We start from the raw sequence: 19,011 nt of genomic DNA, 5'->3' as shown, positions 1-19,011 counted from the left end.
CATGATACTGAAATAGAATCACTGAAAATAAATAATAAGGAATCCTTAAGGTATTTACTGAATGACACTGGTAAAACTCAACCTTTTCCTAACATATGTACCAACCATTGAGAAAAGACAACAGGCTGTAAATATATTCTTGGGAACAGGTGTTATGGAATAAAGCAAGCAGGCTTAGGCAGGGATCAAAAAAGCAGGTGATTCTGAACAGTGAAATAATATTACGGTAGGACATTAAACATCTGTATCATATTTCAGCACATGTGTTAACACTCCAACTTTTCTTGAAGCTATAATGTATTTTCTTGGGAACGGATATAAATAGTGGATCTCTTCATTTCAGTCAGAAAAGAAATAATCTAAAGTACACTTACAGAGAGGCAAGCTCCATCAGTCATGCCAGTTATCAGCTATATCCCAGATGGTCATCTAAGGGCATTTAAAGACCATTCTCTACGTCATTGTCCAATCTCCTGAGTAGACAATATGGCTAGCACAATGATGAGAATTACAAGGAGGGAAATAAAATGCTGAAAATACTGCCCTGTCTTTGTTCATAAACCATGGTGCAGTGGTACCTCCTTTGTTGGCAGTCCTAATTGCTACAGCCCAGAAGATACCAAAAGGAGGTATAGAAAGAATAGTGGAACTAAATTAGTGGTCAAGGACCAAACAAGCAGTCTGTAGGGATATGGAAAAAAACTGATTCAGATCCTCTAATCCAGAAACACAAAGGTTGAGAAAAGCTTAGGAGATAAAGAAAGGTTTGTGTATGATAATGAGAATAATTTTTCAAACCTAAAAATTAAGAGCCATGAAGCAACACTGAAGAATAAAAGAGGTTATATGAAGACAATTTTCTTTTATTTTTTATTTTTTTATTTTTTTAACGTTTATTTTTGAGACAGTGAGAGACAGAGCATGAACAGGGGAGGGGCAAAGAGAGGGAGACACAGAATCCGAAACAGGCTCCAGGCTCTGAGCCGTCAGCACAGAGCCCGACGCGGGCTCGAACTCACGGACCGAGAGATCATGACGTGAGCCGAAGTCGGCCACCTAACCGACTGAGCCACCCAGGCACCCTGAAGACAATTTCTTTTAATGACAGTTTTATGGAAATGTGTGAAACATGTTATCCATGAGGTGGGACAAAATGAAAATGAGAAAACACACACCATAAAACATTTGATAAGTCACAGAACCTAAAACCCGAGTTTGAATCCTGATTTACTACGTATTAGCTGTGCAACCATGGACAAGTTTCTTAACCTCTTTGTGTCTCAGTTCCTCACCCAGGAAACGGTTGTTGTGAGGATGAAATGAATAAAGAACAGTGCTTGCCACATAGCAAGTGCTTTAAAAACTTTAGCTGTAAGTCTGTGTGCAAAAAAAGAGTTGATTACTCTCCTGCTTATAAGGATAGCCCTTGGCTGGCATCTGGGAACTTGAATTTCCAGAAGTTTCTCACCAACATCAACTCCTAAGAGTGGATCGCTGTGCTTAAAACAACGTGTGCAACAATATGGTTTAGGTTGAACACATGCTTTCCTTCTGGGATTCTGGAATTTTGGTACACGCCAGGTAGAGACTGTTTGCATAATCATCCCAATAAAACTCCCGGATGCTGAGTCTTGAATGAGCCTCCCAGGTTGGCAACACCTGACGCATGTGGTCACAACTTGCCGTTGGGAGAATTAAGCATGTCTGGTGTGACTTCACTGAGAGAGGACCCTTGAAAGCTTGCACCTGGTCTCCCCTGGACTACACCCCACGTGCCTCTCCCTTTGCTAATTTTGCTTTGTATCCTCTTCCTGTTACAAATTGTAGCCATAAATAAATTACATGCTGAGCTCTTCCAACGAATCATCAAACCTGGTGGTGGCGGCCTTGGAGACCCATCAGCAGTCAAACATAATTATTTTATACTTGATGTAAGTATAGTAAAAATGCATGTTAATAAATCTTGAAGACAAGTTCAAGAAAAGTGGTTTTTAGATATAATACCTTGATGAAAACAGAAAACGTTGTACTGTTTCTCTCATAAATAATAGATGAAATTAAAAAGTTGAAAGTCAGTGGCATGTTCATTAAATTATATCACTATTTCCTGACAATATGCTTTTACATCACATGAAAGTAAGTAATTAGCTTACACCTTCTTTTTTTTAAAGTTTTTTAAAATTTTATTTATGGGGGAGGGGCATAAAAAGAGGGAGAAAGAGAATCTGAAGCAGGCTCCATACTCAGGGTGGAGCCCGACGTGAGGCTCGATCTCACGAACCATGAAATCATGACCTGAGACAAAATCAAGAGTTGGACACTTAACTGACTGAGCCACCCAGGTGGCCCTAGCTTACACCTTCTAAATGATATTCAAAAGAGGAACCACAGTGGTGAGAAATACTTAGGCATATCCTTTAGGTAGCAACAGAACATAGAACACAACTGAAATGCCAGAACCACCAAACTAGAAATGCGTTACTAATTTTATATATTTTCTACATCTCTTACAAATAAGCTGTTAGTCTTTTCCAACACTTAGTAAACCCAATGCTCTGCCCAATAAATCAATATCTGGAAAAGAGAATTTACAAAAAAAAAGTTTGAGAGAAAACGTATTTAATAATGTATGTGAGTTTCTGTTTCAGGATAGTCCGATCAATTCCCCCACTTAAAAAAAAAAAAATTCTGCATAAGAACTAAAACAAAACTACCTTAAAGGCATTGAGTTTAAAAGATGGTGGGGCCAGGCCATATGCTTGGGGTAGCTCAAACCCAAAGTGGTTGGTGGAAATTCCCCCAACCACTTTTGCCCTGAGGGTGAGGGTCCACATCTGCACCTGGGCTTTGGTTTGGTGGCTTCATAGGAGAAGAGACCAGCAGTAAAGACCCAGGGCTTGCCCACCATGGATTATCTCACAGGGTAACTTCCCCACATTAGCTGATACCCATAGGGCTACATGGAAGTTGCCCTGAATAAAGTAGCAAGAAAAAAATGAAAGGAAAAATGATAACCCGTATCCGAGAGGTCTTATGGATGTTGACTGACCCTCATGTAGACTGGCACTTTGGATCTAAGCATACCTTGAGTGGTACAGAAATTTCAGTCTGAAAACTTGTTTTAATGTGGTCTTGTACTAATAGCGTGTACACGCACACACACACACACCTTAAGTAAAATATTAACAAACTGAATCTAACTACGTAGAAAGAAAGATAATAGCATGACCAAATAGGGTTTAAACTAAAATTCAGGTATGTCATTCACCACATTAACACATTAAAGTAAAAACCAATTATCATCATCTCAATAGATATAGGAAAGGCATGTAATAAAACTTAATGCCCATTCTTGCTAAAAACTCTATGTACTAGACTAGGTGGAAACTTCCTTAATCTGACACAGGATCTAATTATAAAACTCTATAGCTATGATCAAATTAAGTGATAAGATGTTGAAGTCTTTCCCTCTGAGTTTGGGAACAAGACACTTCACTACTGGAAGTCTTCATCTTAGTGCGTAAGTCAAGAAAAAGAAATTAAAGACATAAGAATTGGAAAGAAAGAAAATGGTTACTATCTTCCACTGATAGTATTATCTTCATAAAAATACCCATAAAAATCTACAAATTTAACAAGATATCAATATACAAAAATCAAGTATGTTTCTATTTGTTTTTACAAGTAATTTTAAAACGATTTTCAAAAGCTACCATTTGAATAGTAACAAAAACTATAAAATACTGTATGATGAACTTCAAAACTGATAAGGAACTAGACTTTGTTCTCACCACAAAATGGAAATGATCATCGTGTGACATGATATAAATGTAAGCTAATGCTACTGTGGTAATCATATTGCAAGACATAAATGTATCAAATCAGCACACTGTATGACTTAAATTTACACAATGTTGTGTGTCAATTATATCTCAATAAAGTATGTAGGACTCAATCCAACACAAGAAAAAATCTATTTGTAATACAGATTAGTGATGAAAAACACAAATTCTGTACTAAGCACCTTGGCTCAGATCCTGCCTCTGCCATTTACTAGCTGTTTGATCACAGGTGAGTCAATTGACCACTACGTGCTTCAGTTTCCTGTGTAAAATATCTCCTGTTACTAGGACCTACCTCATAAGGTTGTTGTGAATACTGAATACAAAATAATAGAATAAGGCCTGGAAATTAGAAAACCTTATAAAACTGAAAAATATAATGATTATGACAGTGATAGTGGTGGTATGATGGTATAGACAATTAGAAAACTTTTTGGAAAGGTTTTAAAAAAATAATTAAATGGAAAATACACCATATTCATGGATAGGAAGACGATGTTAGTAAGATATTCTCTAGAAGTTGAAAAATTGATTTGTAGACTCAATGAAATGCTAATTAAAATATGAACAGGGTCTTTTTTTTTTTTTTTTTTGGCTCTTCACAAGCCAGCTCTAGAATTTATATGGAAAAGCAGAGAACGGGATATAATCAACACACTGCTGAAGAAGAAAAGTAAAGAGGGACACTTGCCCTACTGATATTAAGATTTTATGAAGACATCGCAGAATTGGTGTTTGGTGACCAATCAAACAGAACAGAAAACACAGGAACAGAGGCAGTGTGGCAGAGATGTACAGAAAAAAGGGCACAGTCAAAAAAAAAAGCTGAAAATAATGGTCAACCATATGGAAAAAGTTCCAACACACCACGCAATACTCAAAAATCTACTCTAAAGTATGAAGGACTTAATTTTCAAGAGCAAAACTTTAGCTTTTATGAAGAAAATATGGGTGCTTCTCTGACCTTGAAATAAAAGTTTCTTTTTTTTTTTTTTTAAATATTATCAGCAGTCCCACACTTCTTTTTTTTTTTTTTCCCACGTTTATTTATTTTTGGGACAGAGAGAGACAGAGCATGAACGGGGGAGGGGCAGAGAGAGAGGGAGACACAGAATCGGAAACAGGCTCCAGGCTCTGAGCCATCAGCCCAGAGCCTGACGCGGGGCTCGAACTCACGGACTGCGAGATCGTGACCTGGCTGAAGTCGGACGCTTAACCGACTGCGCCACCCAGGCGCCCCGAAATAAGAGTTTCTTAAAAAAGACACAATCACCCTACTACAAAAAAGATTCATAAATTCAACCAAATTAATTCATGTTTCAAAAGATATCTGAAGATAGTGAAAAGATAAGCCACAAAATGGGAGAATGTATCTGTTAAAATGACAAAATATTTGTACTGAGAACATCTATAAAGAGCATGGTCAAATCAATAAAAAATACAGCTGAAAAAGAGGTACAAACCATGGACAGATATGTCACAGAAGAGACCAATAAACATGAAGACATATGTTAGATGATCCACTATTAATATAATTATAAAATCAAGCCCACAGCAAGATACTATACCCACTCCATTGGAGAAGATTAAAAAGTCTAATAATACCAAGTGCTGGAGAGGGTGCAGGTCAACAGATTCTCTCATACATTGATGAGACTGCAAATTAATGGGATGATTTGGAAATATCATTTGGCATTATAAAACGCTGGCACTATCTAAGTAAACATTTGCATACCTCATAACCCAGGGATTCTACTCCTAAGAGAATCACTTGCACATGGGCATGAGGAATTATGGTACAAGATTGTCCATAAAGGGAGCACCAGGGTGGCTCAATCAGTTGAGTGTCCGTCTCTTGATTTTGGCTCAGGTCATGATCCCAGGGTCATGGGACTAAGCCCTACATTAGGCTTTGTGCTGAGCGTCTCTCTCTCCCTGTGCCCCTCCTCCCTACTCACACTCTTTCTCTAAAATAAAATTAAAAATAAAAAAGACTCTCCAGACAGTGTTACTAGTAATAGCAAAAACAGGCAAATCTAGGGGGAAAAACAAAATGCCCATCAATAGAATAGATAAATTACGGTAAATTCATACAATGGACCGGTACACACATTTAAAATGAGTGAATTCTAATTCCACACAAAACAGGGATAAATATTAGAAACATATCACTGAGTGAAAAAAGCATGTCACTAAAGACTACATACATTTGACACCTTTTTTATATAGTTTTAAAATGAGAAAGTTTAAACGTTAGGGAAATACATATGGGTGTGTATGTGTATGTACATATATGTATTTGTGTGTGTGTGTGTGTGTGTGTGTGTGTGTTTAAACCAAAGGAATAATAAACACTCAATTTTGGGTAGTGGGTCCTATGGGAGGAAAGCAGGGAAACAGAATGGAGGGGAACCTAGGTAAATGGGAGTTAACGGTAGTATTTTAGTTCTTGGATTGAATGCGCTCATTGTATTATTAAACACACTAACTTAAATAAAAGATAGCTATGCATGGAAAAAGTATATTAAAAAAATAAGTATGTACATTTACAAATTTACATCTTATGACATCAGGTTCAAACTATTACATCATAGGTTTAATGTACGCAAACTGTTGATACGCCATTTTGGAATAATTTATCTTCACACTTCACTTATTTACACAACCTGTTGGAGAGACTAGCAAGTAAACACCAGTAGAAAATAAGGAAGGAAAAGAGTACACATTACTTCCATAAGGCTAATTTAATGAAGTATGATAAACAGTTCCTTCAGTGTTGAGAAACAAAAAAGATGCCAGCAATGAAAAGCAAAATGCACCGAAACCTATCAGTCAAGGAAATCTAGCTGTAAAAATACACATCAACATGATAAAAATAGAGAATAAAGCTATAATTTTATAATCCATTTGCATAGACAGAATGTTTTATGTCTTCTCAAAATTCATATATTGAAACCTAATCCCCAATGTGACGGTATTTGGGGGGGGGGTGCTTCTCGGGGATGCTTAGGTTATGAGGGTGGAGCCTTCATTCTGGGATTAGCACCCTTATATAAGGGACCCCAGAGAACTCCTTTGCCTCTTCTACTATGTGAGGATACAGCAAGAAGGCAGCTGCCTATGAACCAGGGGGCAAGTTCTCACCAGACCCCAGAACTGTCAGCCCCTAGATCTTAGACTTTCTGGCCTCTGGAACTGTAAGAAATAAATATCCGTTGCTTAAGCCTTCCCCTATCCCCACCCCCCACCCCGTCCGTAGTCTTCTGTTAGAGCAGCCTGAATGGACTAAGACACCATTGCAATGGGGAGCCCGCTGCACCAGGGCTGACAGACCTGAGTCCCAACCTTGACCTATGTCTGCTTAGATGTGTGACCTTGGATGGGTCATTTAACCTCACACGTGTAAAATAAGAGACTGTACCAAGTTTTAGGGATCTTTCCATTGGTGAAAGTCTGTGACCCTTTAAGAAACCACTCTTACAAAGAATTAAGAAAATCACGATGCAATTTCCTTATCTAAGTAGCATGATATGTAATTTAGTACTTGAGTGCCTTTGGATGACAACAATGTCTACAGGCTCAGAGGAGAGAATAAAAGCATTAATACAGCATTAGTACAGCATTACCATCGGATTAGTTAAAATGGAAAAGGTTTGTTACACATAGACAGTTTCCAAGTGGTCGACGAATTTGCTTTTTGATAGATCAGAGGTGTTTTGTGGTATACAGCCTTTCATGTAATTACACTAGTGGAGGCAAAAAATGAGAATTTAGGCATTGTGATTTAAACTTTAAGCCTTAACTTCTATAATGAAAGGAATTTGATAAGTAAGGTCAATCTCACAGAGATTCTCCATCTTTCTATTTCCATGCAGAGGAACCTCTTTTGGAGTAATATTCCCAGCCTCTCCCCTGGTCCTCACCCATTCCTCCTAGAGAAGCGACTTACCTAATTGGCGTACCTCCTCCTTTTCTCTGTAAGAGCCACCTGACTGTGGGGGCATGCGCAGTGCTCTGCTCCCCAGTGCCGGAGCGGCAGGCTTTCATGTGGGGTGCCTGTGTCTGAGGGGAAACCTATTTAATTCTGGCTGCAATCCAGCACATCCACCCCTTCAACAGAGCCATCCCACAGATAGTGCTGACATTTTTAGCTACTACTCGTAACACTTGCATTTATTTCCCGATTTACTCTGGATGGCAAAAGAGGGTGCTAGGCTACTGTGCCCCTCCAGCCCCAACAGAATACTTTGCAGCAGAAAAAGAAAATGAACCATACGTGTATCTTAACGTAAGTGAGTCTCAAAAATATAACGATTAGAGAAAAAGCAATCTGAGTTTATGTAAGGCTTAAAAGTAAATAAAACAATACTATATATTACCTAAAACACATAAATCTGTGTCATAAAATATAAAGGCACACGTGAGTGAGCTTAACAATTCAGGATAGTGATTATGTCTGGGGCAGAGGAAGGGAAAGGCCAGTAGGCAGGGCTCCCCAGGGTAGTTTCAACCACATCTGAAATGGAATGTTTTGTTTCTTATATGCACTTTTTTTCTGCCTTGATGATTTTACATATATGTGACACACACTGACATACCACGCGTACATCTACAAGAGAATGAGGGGTGGAGCTGAAAAAACTATGCCCTGTCACAGTGAGGCCTGGTCAGCTCCTTTCCAGAACCCCTGGAACAAAGTCAGTGAAAAGAGACATTGCCCATGCCTGGACATAAGACACTAAATGTAGCACTGGCTTCTACAGTTTTATTTTCAATGGGGAAAATCCATTAAACCACAGAATGAGAGTCAGAAAGAATAAAGCCAAGCAATCATCCAAGGAATGGGGTTACTAGCAGCAAACCATGGAAACTTCTAGAACTTACCTTCGCCAGAAGGAACCCTAAATTGTTGCCTTTGATAACAAAATCTTTTTATTAATTATCTCTGAAGGAAGACTCAGTAAGTGTTCTTAGTAATGCATTTCAATGTCTTATAAATCACTAGAAAGTTTAATTCAGTGGAAATTGTAAGTCAGTATATCGTGACTAAGATGGTCTGAAGACACACAGAAAGGAGATGGGCTGTATTGTTTCCTGATCCCCTAGTCTAACTCAGACACCCTGAATCATAAGCATAATAGAACAGAGTCTACAAATCTGTGTTGCTTCATTTAAAAGTGCACATATTTTTTAAGCTTTCATGTATTGTATTTACTTGTTAATTTTTTTTAAATGTTTATTTATTTTTGAGAGACAGAGATACAGAGCACAAGTCCGGGAGGGGCAGAGTGAGAGGGAGACACAGAATCCAAAGCAGGCTCCAGGCTCTGAGCTGTCGGCACAGAACCCAATGTGGGGCTCGAACCCACAAACCATGAGATCATGACCTGAGCCAAAGTTGGACGCTTAACCAACTGAGCCACCCAGGTGCCTCTAAATTGTTAATTTTTTAAATAAAGTTTATTTATTTTGAAAGAGAGTGTGCCCTCACACGAATGGGTGAGAGCCAGACAGAGAGGGAGAGAGAAGGGGAGAAAGATACCCAAGCAGGCGTCATGCTGTCAGTGCAGAGCCTGATGCAAAGCTCGATCTCACAAACTGTGAGGTCATGACCTGAGCCGAAATCAAGAGTCGACGTTTAACTGATTGAGCCACCCAATGTCCCTAAATTGCTAATTTTTAACAAGTTCCTTCCTCAAGGAGAAAAATAATTCAAGTGATAAACCCTTTGGGGACTGATGCCCATGCAGGTCTCAAAATCATTTTTTCAAGTCTTGTGTCTCCAATGAAGAGGAACAAATGAAGACTACATTAACATCACAAATCACTGACATTTAGATTAGGCGTCTGGTCCTTCAAATCATTTTACAATTTGTAACCTAAGGATAAAAAAGACGTTATAAAAGGTAGCTGACCACGGACTGAAATGATCCATACAATCCAGGAAAGTTGCCTTCCAGGGAGGGTCTATCACATTTTCTGCCACGTTCATCCGTAACAGCCCAGGAGATTTAGTCCCTTGTGCCCAGCACGGACTCTGGACATCCACTGAACTGAACTTCACTGACAACTAGAAACTAATGTGGGGAGATGGTGGGGATACAAAAAAGGATACTATGGCCCACTGCTGTGACTTTGTCTACCGGAAATGCTCAGAAAACCTACACTTCCTGAGGACCCTTAATGTCTTTCTTTAACCTTTCATCTCTCTCTTTACAAGGTTTATAACCTTAGAGAAGGTTACAAAAATAAGTAACAGTAATACCATGTACACAATACGATAGGATATATAATAACATACAGAACGTGATATGATATAGTAAAATATAGTAATTGCATGATGTAACATCCTGTGGAGGGGCATTCATGTGTCATTGTGTGTCATTGTGCCCCCATCTACTTTTCGAGTCTCACCCCCAATCCTGCTCTTACTCACTGCAATCCAGCCACTCTGGTTGTCTTTTACTTTCCCTATCCTGCCGAGTTTACACCTGCTTCAGAGCCTTTTCAATTTTTTTTTTTTTTTTGTTTTGTTTGTTTGTTTTCCATTTTGCTATTTTTGGGACAGAGAGAGACAGAGCATGAACGGGGGAGGGGCAGAGAGAGAGGGAGACACAGAATCGGAAACAAGCTCCAGGCTCTGAGCCATCAGCCCAGAGCCTGACGCGGGGCTCGAACTCCCGGACCGCGAGATCGTGACCTGGCTGAAGTCGGACGCTTAACCGACTGCGCCACCCAGGCGCCCCTCAATTTTTTTTTTTTTAACTTTTATTTTTGAGAGACAGAGACAGACAGAGAGTGAGCGGGGTGGGGCAGAGAGAGAGGGAGACAGAATCTGAAGCAGGCTCCAGGCTCTGACTTGTCAGCGCAGAGCCCGACGTGGGGCTCGAACCCACGAACTAGGAGATCATGACCCTAGCAGAAGTCAGACGCTTAACTGACTGAGCCCCCCAGGTGTCCCTAGAGCCTTTTCAAATGTTCTTCCGGTTTCTGGGTGGCTCTCCTCCCAGTCAGCTTTTCATCACTTCCGTCTCATTCAAAGGTTACCCTTCAAAAAGGCCTTCCCTAGCCTCCCCGTCTAAAACTACCCACCTCCCCCTCAGTCATTCTCTCAAGTATTATTTTACCTTCCTCATAGCATGTTATCCGTATCTGAGGTTAACTCGTTTACTCAGTTACTGTCGGTCGTCTTACAACTAAACTCAATTCCTTGAGAGCAGGGACCTTGTTTGCTTTGCTCACAGCTCTCCCCGCAAGCACCCTGAAAGGGACTAGGTGCACAGTAGGTACTAAAAAACGGTTTCCTAAATGGATGAACGAATCCCTCCATTTTAAGGCTTTGAAGCATGTAACAAATGCATTCCCTATTTTATCAAATTCATGGTCTTGAATACTGGGTTTACTGGAAAATGCGGGAGGGGAGAAGAAAATGGACTCCTTACGATACAGACTAGCGAGAGCCGATGCCACAGAGAACAGCACGGAAATGAATGCTGTTATTTAATTTACATATTTTAATCACATTCATCTGATCCATTAAAAACTAAAAATAAATCCTTTCACTATTTTTACACTAGGCACTAATTTAATTATATTCTGTGACTACAGCTATTACATTACGTATTTTCTATCCAAATTACCTTGTACTTTGCTAGCGACGATAGGAGCTATCTCCGTATGTCGCAGGTATTCTTGTAGTCTGAGAAATCGTATGAGGCAAAACGCAATATGAACATATTACTGAATAAAATGCTTATAAATGAGATCCCTTCTCTCAGCCAGAGAAAGGAGACACAACACATTAGGTCAGTCATTAGGAGTCAAAGCCCCGCAAACAGTGCTGTCTGCGTTATGCATGAATCTGGAAGTCCTACACATCTACCAGAATTTGAATTACTGTGCTTTACCAAATACACATTTAAAGGAGAAAACTATCCCTTAAGAAACAAATTCAAGAATCATTTAAACACAGTTTTACTGGCGCAGTTTCAGAATCTATCGTGAGGTATTTTGTCTAAGTTAAATTTAAAACTCCTCATTTTTCAAGCTGACCTGTTACAACTAATAGGTTTTAAAATGATGAACAGCCACAGAACCGTAAAAAATATTCCACTTTCATAAAACCAAAGATCATTCTGTCTGAAATGAAGTTTCATTTTTAAAACTTCATGCATTTGAAAAAAAAATCACATACTCTTGGAAGAAATGGTCATTTTCCGTGAAAGAAAATGTTAGTGGGATTCAACGGCGGCACAAAAGTAAAATGTACATTGTCAAATAAAGGCTGTTTTGCTATTTGGCAAATACAGGCCTTGTTTCCACAGAATGGGCAGGAGAGAAGGGAGGGGAAATTCCAGGTGTTTGCAAACCAAGAACACAAGCGCTTTTTTTTTTTAACTGAGCCTTGTGAAAATATTAGCATTTTTAAAATCAATGTTAGCTTTGGATTACATTTAGGAAATTATAGAGACAACACAGAATTGTAGTATTAGAGTGTGTAAACAATCATAATTTATTACCTACTTTTAAGACCCTTTCTATAGAGATGCAGAACTTTATTTTTTTTTAATTTTTTTTAACGTTTATTTATTTTTGAGACAGAGAGAGACAGAGCATGAATGGGGGAAGGTCAGAGAGAGAGGGAGACACAGAATCTGAAACAGGCTCCAGGCTCCGAGCCATCAGCCCAGAGCCTGACGCGGGGCTCGAACTCACGGACCGCGAGATAGTGACCTGAGCTGAAGTCGGATGCTTAACCGACTAAGCCACCCAGGCGCCCCGAGGTGCAGAACTTTAAAACGCACTGTCATTAAAGAAGCTTCTCAAACCACCTCTGTGTGCACACAGTGGGACGAAACCTCAGTGGCTGATGGAGCTAAAGGCATGGCTTCCGAAGGGATCCTTGGAGAGGGGGATTCCCAATGTGACCCTCAGGTTTTGGTGGTTTGCTACTTTTTGCCACAACCTTTGGTCAAATTAAGTCACAAAGTCAGCTCAGACTCAGACAGTGGAGGAAAACTCCACCTCTTGATGGGAGGAGCCATGGTACTCTGCAAAGGAGGGTGCCCACAGGGAAGGGGTGGAGGGAGTTGTTACCGCCATCTTTGCAAACAACCGAACGCCTCATGAATGCTTGTGCTCCTTTTCCAATGAACTGGGTCTGTGAATAATAAGGTTTGGGGCATTAATGGGAGAGTTCGTGACTCAATGAATTACCATACAGTTACCATAAAAGGTGCTGTCCTCATACATGCACGTGGGGCCTGGAAACGTGCACTTCCGGGCACACAGCAATGTTCCAGATGTTCATGAGGGGTCCTAAGCACCACTGGGGGAGAGAGGCAGATCACAGGCAGGAGGAGCCATATGGCATGCAAGGCAGGTGGCACGTGCTCAGTGCACAATGAGATAAAGAAGTACCATCACGAACACTGAGAAGAGGGGACGGTCACTGAGGAACGGACACATCAGGTCACGCAACAGAGGAGGGAACCCAACCTCGCCGGAAGGGCTCACAGAGAAGGATGCAGAGGAAGGGACATCCCAGAAAGGAGTCATGCGCATGATGAGTGAAGGTCCTAGCTCATCAGGAGAGAAGTTAGAAGAACCTGAGGAGAGGGGGCAGAGGGTGACTTTAGCACGCACCCTTGTAAGTGGGGCCCAGACACTTACTACACCAATGTCATGGGAAGAGGGGTTGACAGCAGAAAGACACTGCACGAGCAAAGGGACCAGTGGCTGAACAAATGAAGAGCCAGGGCAAAAAAGGAAAGATCAATGCTGACTGCACAAGTGAAGCTGGGAAAATCATGGTATCACTGACAGAAATAGAAAGAAAGAGCTGACTTGAGGATAAGGATAATGGCTCTCACTTTAAATATGATGAACAGAGGGTGACAACAAGCAACTTAGAGCATTGCCAGCTATTCATTAACCGTGTGGCTTTGGGAACATTATTTAACCTCTCTAAGCTCAGTTTTCTTATCTGTGAAATAGGAATCATAACAATGGTGTACAACTCATTAGCTTATTGTGAGGAGTGAATGGAATAGTGGCAATGCCTGGCAATCAAAAAATGACAGGTGCTTTTGCCACCATCATTATCCAGTTTATTATTTGACAAGCAGCCCAGTTGCTGTTTTTTTTGCCACGTGAACTTATGGTTATCTGATACATCCCTTACCAGGTCCCCCCCCCCCGCCCCCGCCAAGTACAACTGAGGTAACTTAAAACATTCTATTCTAACGGTAGTCCTTGTAAATTTTCCATAGCATTTGAGTCTGAGCAATTTACAACCCAGAGAAGGCTCCAATCCGATGACAAATTTATCACTGCAAACCATTAAAACTAGTATGTCAGCTGACCCATCTGGATTAGATGCGAACATCTGACGGCTATGGTTTTTCCGGTAGGTTGAAATGGGGCACTTAACACCGAAAAAAATGGAAAGAATACGATTTAATCACAATTTGCAACATGCTAAGGATCCCTCTGAGATTAGAGTTTTCTGTTTGGCTCTGTTTGCTTGGGATATAAGAAAATAAGATTAAATAAAGAGTATAAGATTCTATAGTATATAATGCAGACATGAGAATGGGGAAACAGAGAAGGTAAATTCCAAGAAATCTGAGGATTTAACATTGCCATGACTGGTAATGCTGGGCAGCGAAACACATAATTTATCATGCACATAGTAAGTGCTTAATAAACATTTGTTAAATAATGCTGAAATTGACGATGTTTGATGACACTGATGAGCAAATTATTTGCATTTTTTTTATTTCTTGCCAAAGACATTAGAATCACTGTTTTCTTTAAAGAGCAAGCCAACAAGGGGGCCTGGGTGGCTCAGTCAGTTAAACGTCCGACTTCGGCTCAGGTCCTGATCTCACAGTTTGTGAGTTCGAGCCTCGCATCGGGCTCTGTGCTGATGGCTCAGAGCCTGGAGCCTGCTTCGGATTCTGTGTCTCATTCTCTCCCTGCCTCTCGCCCACTTGTGCTCTGTCTCCCTCTGTCTCCCAAAAATAAATAAATGTAAACAAGAATCTTTTTTAAAGAGTAATCCAACAAAAGGTATGAAAACAGAGAATCAAGGTATTTAAAGCTAGGAGAGGCAACCGAAGTATAGGGAAGTTAACAGACATGCCCGAGTCAGTTCCCCACAATACGGGCTCCAAGCCTGAACAGCTGAATGACAGCCCAGGGCACATCCCACTCCCCCACCATGGAGAAGGCAGAGGAATGGAGAAACTCAAGCCAGTCACTTTGGTGATTTGTCTGAAGGTCTAACAAAAGGTTGAGAGGAGTAGATGGATTCTGAGAAATGTGGACTTCAATTATTTAAGCCATAAATGTTTCCCATTATGATGTTTAAACAGTTCATGACAGTCTAAAATACAGAATTTTTTTTGGCCCTTAACACAGTCACATTTTACAGTTTTGCAGTATGAGGTTTTTGAGATTTTTATCAAAAGGTTTTATGACCAAATTGTCAGAAATCAGGGAATTTTATAAAAAGGGTGTACAATTCAGCTAAAGTGTTTTCATATATCCACAGCCTTAGGTCTCTGAAAAGGGTTATAGCCATAGATTATACAGCTCTATTTTTTACTGTGAAAATTTATATGCTGTCCAGATCTTTATTCCATTGAAATTGAACTGGAAAGAGCCCTTAAATAAAATGATTCCTTCAAAAATCTGTAAACTGTAGTAGACCTGATTGATAAAGAGATTCAAAAATCCCTTTCAAGGGTGCACATGGGGCGAGATATAAAAGGGAAAGACAAAAAGGTTCTCCCTTGCATGACGGATGTGCTTATTTGCGCTTCCAATCTGGGGTCAGACTGTCTGGGTCAGGGCCAATTTCTGTCCGTTCAGGTGACCTTTGCCAAGTCACCCAGCCGCTCTGCCCCCCTTGGTCTCCTCATCTGTAAAATGGGAGGAATAACAGTTGCCACCTCCCAGGGCTGCTGTGAGGATCAAAGGAGTTAACGACAAGCAAAGGGTTGGGACAGGGCTTGGCACCCGCGTCGTGTTCACTATTTTATCATGTCCTTGCGACCACTGCCTTCCACTCCCCTCCATCCGCTCACCGTCTGTGCTGTTCTCTCTCTCTCTCTGGGTGCCTTTCCTCCCAGGGTTTTTCAAATCTGGACTCCGTTGCTAAATTCTGGGACTGCCCTGGCTGGAATTAAATCCTCTCAGCTTTCTGTGCTTCTGCAGTAGGTACTGTTTTCTACCTAATCTTACAGTCACTCCCTGAAAGACTGTCCTGTCTGATTTGCTCTTATAGACCGGAAGGGACCCTCTTTAGTGCCTTACACATGGAACTCATTTGTGGAATGAATCGAGAGAGAGAGAGAGAGAGAGTTGTCATCTACTCTCTGATCAACTAGTGGTTGTTATTATCACTATTAAGAAGCAAGAAAGGCTGGTCCTGGGAGGCTCAAACTATAAAGTTGAGACAAATATCATGACTGTCTTTTGGAAGAAAGCACAATTGATGAAATGCACAGGGGATTTCATTTCACGAAAATGCAGCCGATCTCTGGAACAAAATCAACAGAATAAAATCTCAGATCTGAAATGAAGCCAACTTGGTCAGGACCCCTGACTGGGCAGGGGGGTGTAGTATTACTGTCATCTCTCCATTATCCGCAGTGGAGAGGCAGAGAAGACCTTTCGAGATGAATATCCATTCGGTGGTGGCAAATTATTCCTGAACTCAAAAGCCTTTTATGTTCCCCTGTTTCTTGCTCTATGATGGGCCGGACACCTTCACTAAAACATTAATGAACGGTGGGTGCCTACTAGGGGCCGTGCACGGTGTCCTCCCATGTGGTCCCTCGTACGACCCCCAAACAGCTCTGTGACGTACGTTCTCTCATAATTGCATCTTACACATGAGGTGACTGACACACACAGAGGTCAAGTAACTTCCCCAAAGTCTGTTGGCTAGTTCAATTCGTCTCACTTCAATCCCTCTTCTCATTTTTATTGTCCTACACGGGAGTGTAATGGAAACCAGCGTGGAATAGCTAGTGAAATAAGAGGCTACAGGAATTCTCCCAGGTCAAGTCTGACCTGGTCTGGTTGGGCAGGAAAGGCCAAGTGTGTGAACTGCAATGAATTTCAGGAGTCAAAGCTCAGGTTACATCCAAGTTGGCCTCCACGTCCCCGGGGACCCAAGCTAGTCAGCAAAGTAATGGACTCTCCGGGCCACACGATGATAATCTAGTGGATGTCCCAGATGACTCATTTATTTTAGCACAAGTGCAGCTAGAAGCTTAGGAGAAGGCAGAGTTCTGGGTTTGAGGACAGGAAGCCAGAAAAGAGGTTAGAGTTTAGGGCAAGTCCTTGTGCTAATCAGGAAACTGCAAGAAGCTGGACTGCTGATCAGGACACGCAGTGGGGTTAAGGAGAAGAGGAGTATGGGAAGGTGGTCCCTGGGATCAACCCTGATAGACTACGCCTGACACATTTGAATCCACTCGCCACACTGCAAACCACAAATCTGATCACGTCACTTCCCTACTTTGTCAATGATTTTCCATTGTCCTCAGGACAAAGTTCAAACTTCCTGAACTGTACAAACCCTCCATGATTTGTCCTGTGGCTACCTTTCCAGCCCCATCACTCTGTGTTTAGCCTTCTGGCCCTAGCCACCCACCCGGACAAACGAGAGCGAGCGGATTCAGTAACAGACCAGCTGTATGGAGGAACTCTCAGCTGGTAGAATCGCCAGGCTCTGCTGCTGACCTCTGCAGATGCATTCTGCGTAGGACACTCTCTCCCTCCCTATTTCCATCCTTCACTCTCACACTGGCGATCGCTTTCTCTGAAGTCAGCCCCATGTCCATCCTCAGCCCCCATTAGGCATCCTTCGAGTACATTCCCATAATGCTTTGCAGTCACCTTTCCGGATTAACCATCTTGGATACTAACTACCTATTTCACCAACTGGACTATAAGCTCCTCGAGGGCAGGGCAGTGCTTGTCTTGTTTCCTTTCATATCCTCCCAGTGTCTGCACAGCAGTAGATGATAACACATATTTATTTCTAAGACAGAAAAAGACATAAGTCTGAGGACAGACGTGCACAGGGCAGAGACCCCTCCTAACGTGACTGGGGGCAAGAAGACAGGAGTCATGTTGCACGTTAAGTATACGGTGAGGACCACACATACGATCAGGCATCCAGGGAGGATCTGGAAACATTACCAAGTATCCACAGAGGGTCTAAATTTCAGTTGCCGATTTGAAAGCTGTATACGCCGTGTCCAGTGCAGTCATCCCAACCAGCAATGTGTAAGTGTTCTGGGATATCGTCAGACTTTTACATTTTTGCTTATGTGGTAGGTGTGAAATTGTATTTCCTTGTGTTTGCACATCTCTTCTGGTTTCCTCTTCTATGAATTGCCTGTTTGGGGTGGTGGGGTGTGGTGTACAGCTTTCTTTCTTTCTTTTTTTTTTAAATTAAATTGTAGTAGTTCTTTACAAAAAATGTATTAGGTGTATTCTGAGTACCCATGGCACTTTGAGCGTTGAGAGCTTCACACGAAAGATATGAGAGTCTGACTTTTAGCGTCTTTCACCTGTGGGAAGAAGCAGGAAGGACACCCGGGAAGGGAGAAAACAGGATTCAGAAGAGTTCAACTACTGTCTCTTTTTCAAAACTGACATGAGCCTACTGGCTAGGGGAGAGGAAACGACAAAGAAAGAGAACTGGGGACACTGTGGTATAGTATTAGGATGTGGCAAAGGGGAAAACACAAAGGCCATTTTGTTCTTATCATTAACCAAAGTGAGCTACTTCCCATGCTATGGATCAGGCTGGCGAGAGAAAAGACCAATGAATCTAAGGCTACTCATTTTGTGATCGCTTAAAGCAAACAACTTTTAGCAATACTACGAAGCCAGCCAGCAAAATAAATAGAAATGAGGTCCAAGGAATCGAAACATGAAAATTTGGAGAGAAAAAGATCTGCACAAAGCAAAACAGACCAAATACAAGGCGAACCAAACAAAAGCTAAATCAAATAAATAGGCATTGCCGTGTGCCCTGGAGGACTGCCAAGGAGAGTGAATTTCAACAAAGAAAGCGTCTGCCCCCCGTTCGGAAAACTTCAATTCTAGAAGGGCTGAAGGAGGGCTGCAGCCACTGCAAAGC

At 41.3% G+C, this 19,011-nt stretch overlaps 1 protein-coding gene across 3 annotated transcripts in view; it reads right to left on the bottom strand.

Annotated features, from left to right (window-relative positions):
• Positions 1-19,011, bottom strand: part of EFCAB11 (EF-hand calcium binding domain 11) — a 159,704-nt gene that overhangs the window by 93,202 nt on the left and 47,491 nt on the right. The window contains exon 6 of one of the 3 annotated variants that reach the window (XM_047080240.1): positions 12,616-13,002. The exons of the other annotated variants lie outside the window; for them this stretch is intronic. Coding sequence (XP_046936196.1) covers positions 12,966-13,002 — 37 coding nt within the window. The 3' untranslated portion in view covers positions 12,616-12,965. Of the gene's footprint in view, positions 1-12,615; positions 13,003-19,011 lie in introns of those variants that run through there. 3 annotated transcript variants of the gene reach the window in all.

Source organism: Lynx rufus, unplaced genomic scaffold (genome assembly GCF_022079265.1).
Source record: "Lynx rufus isolate CCGP_SWC_20201006 ecotype Redwood Valley unplaced genomic scaffold, mLynRuf1.p SCAF_17, whole genome shotgun sequence".
In the NCBI taxonomy this organism is placed as follows: Eukaryota; Metazoa; Chordata; class Mammalia; order Carnivora; family Felidae; genus Lynx; species Lynx rufus.
This window is presented reverse-complemented; position numbering and strand designations above follow the sequence as displayed.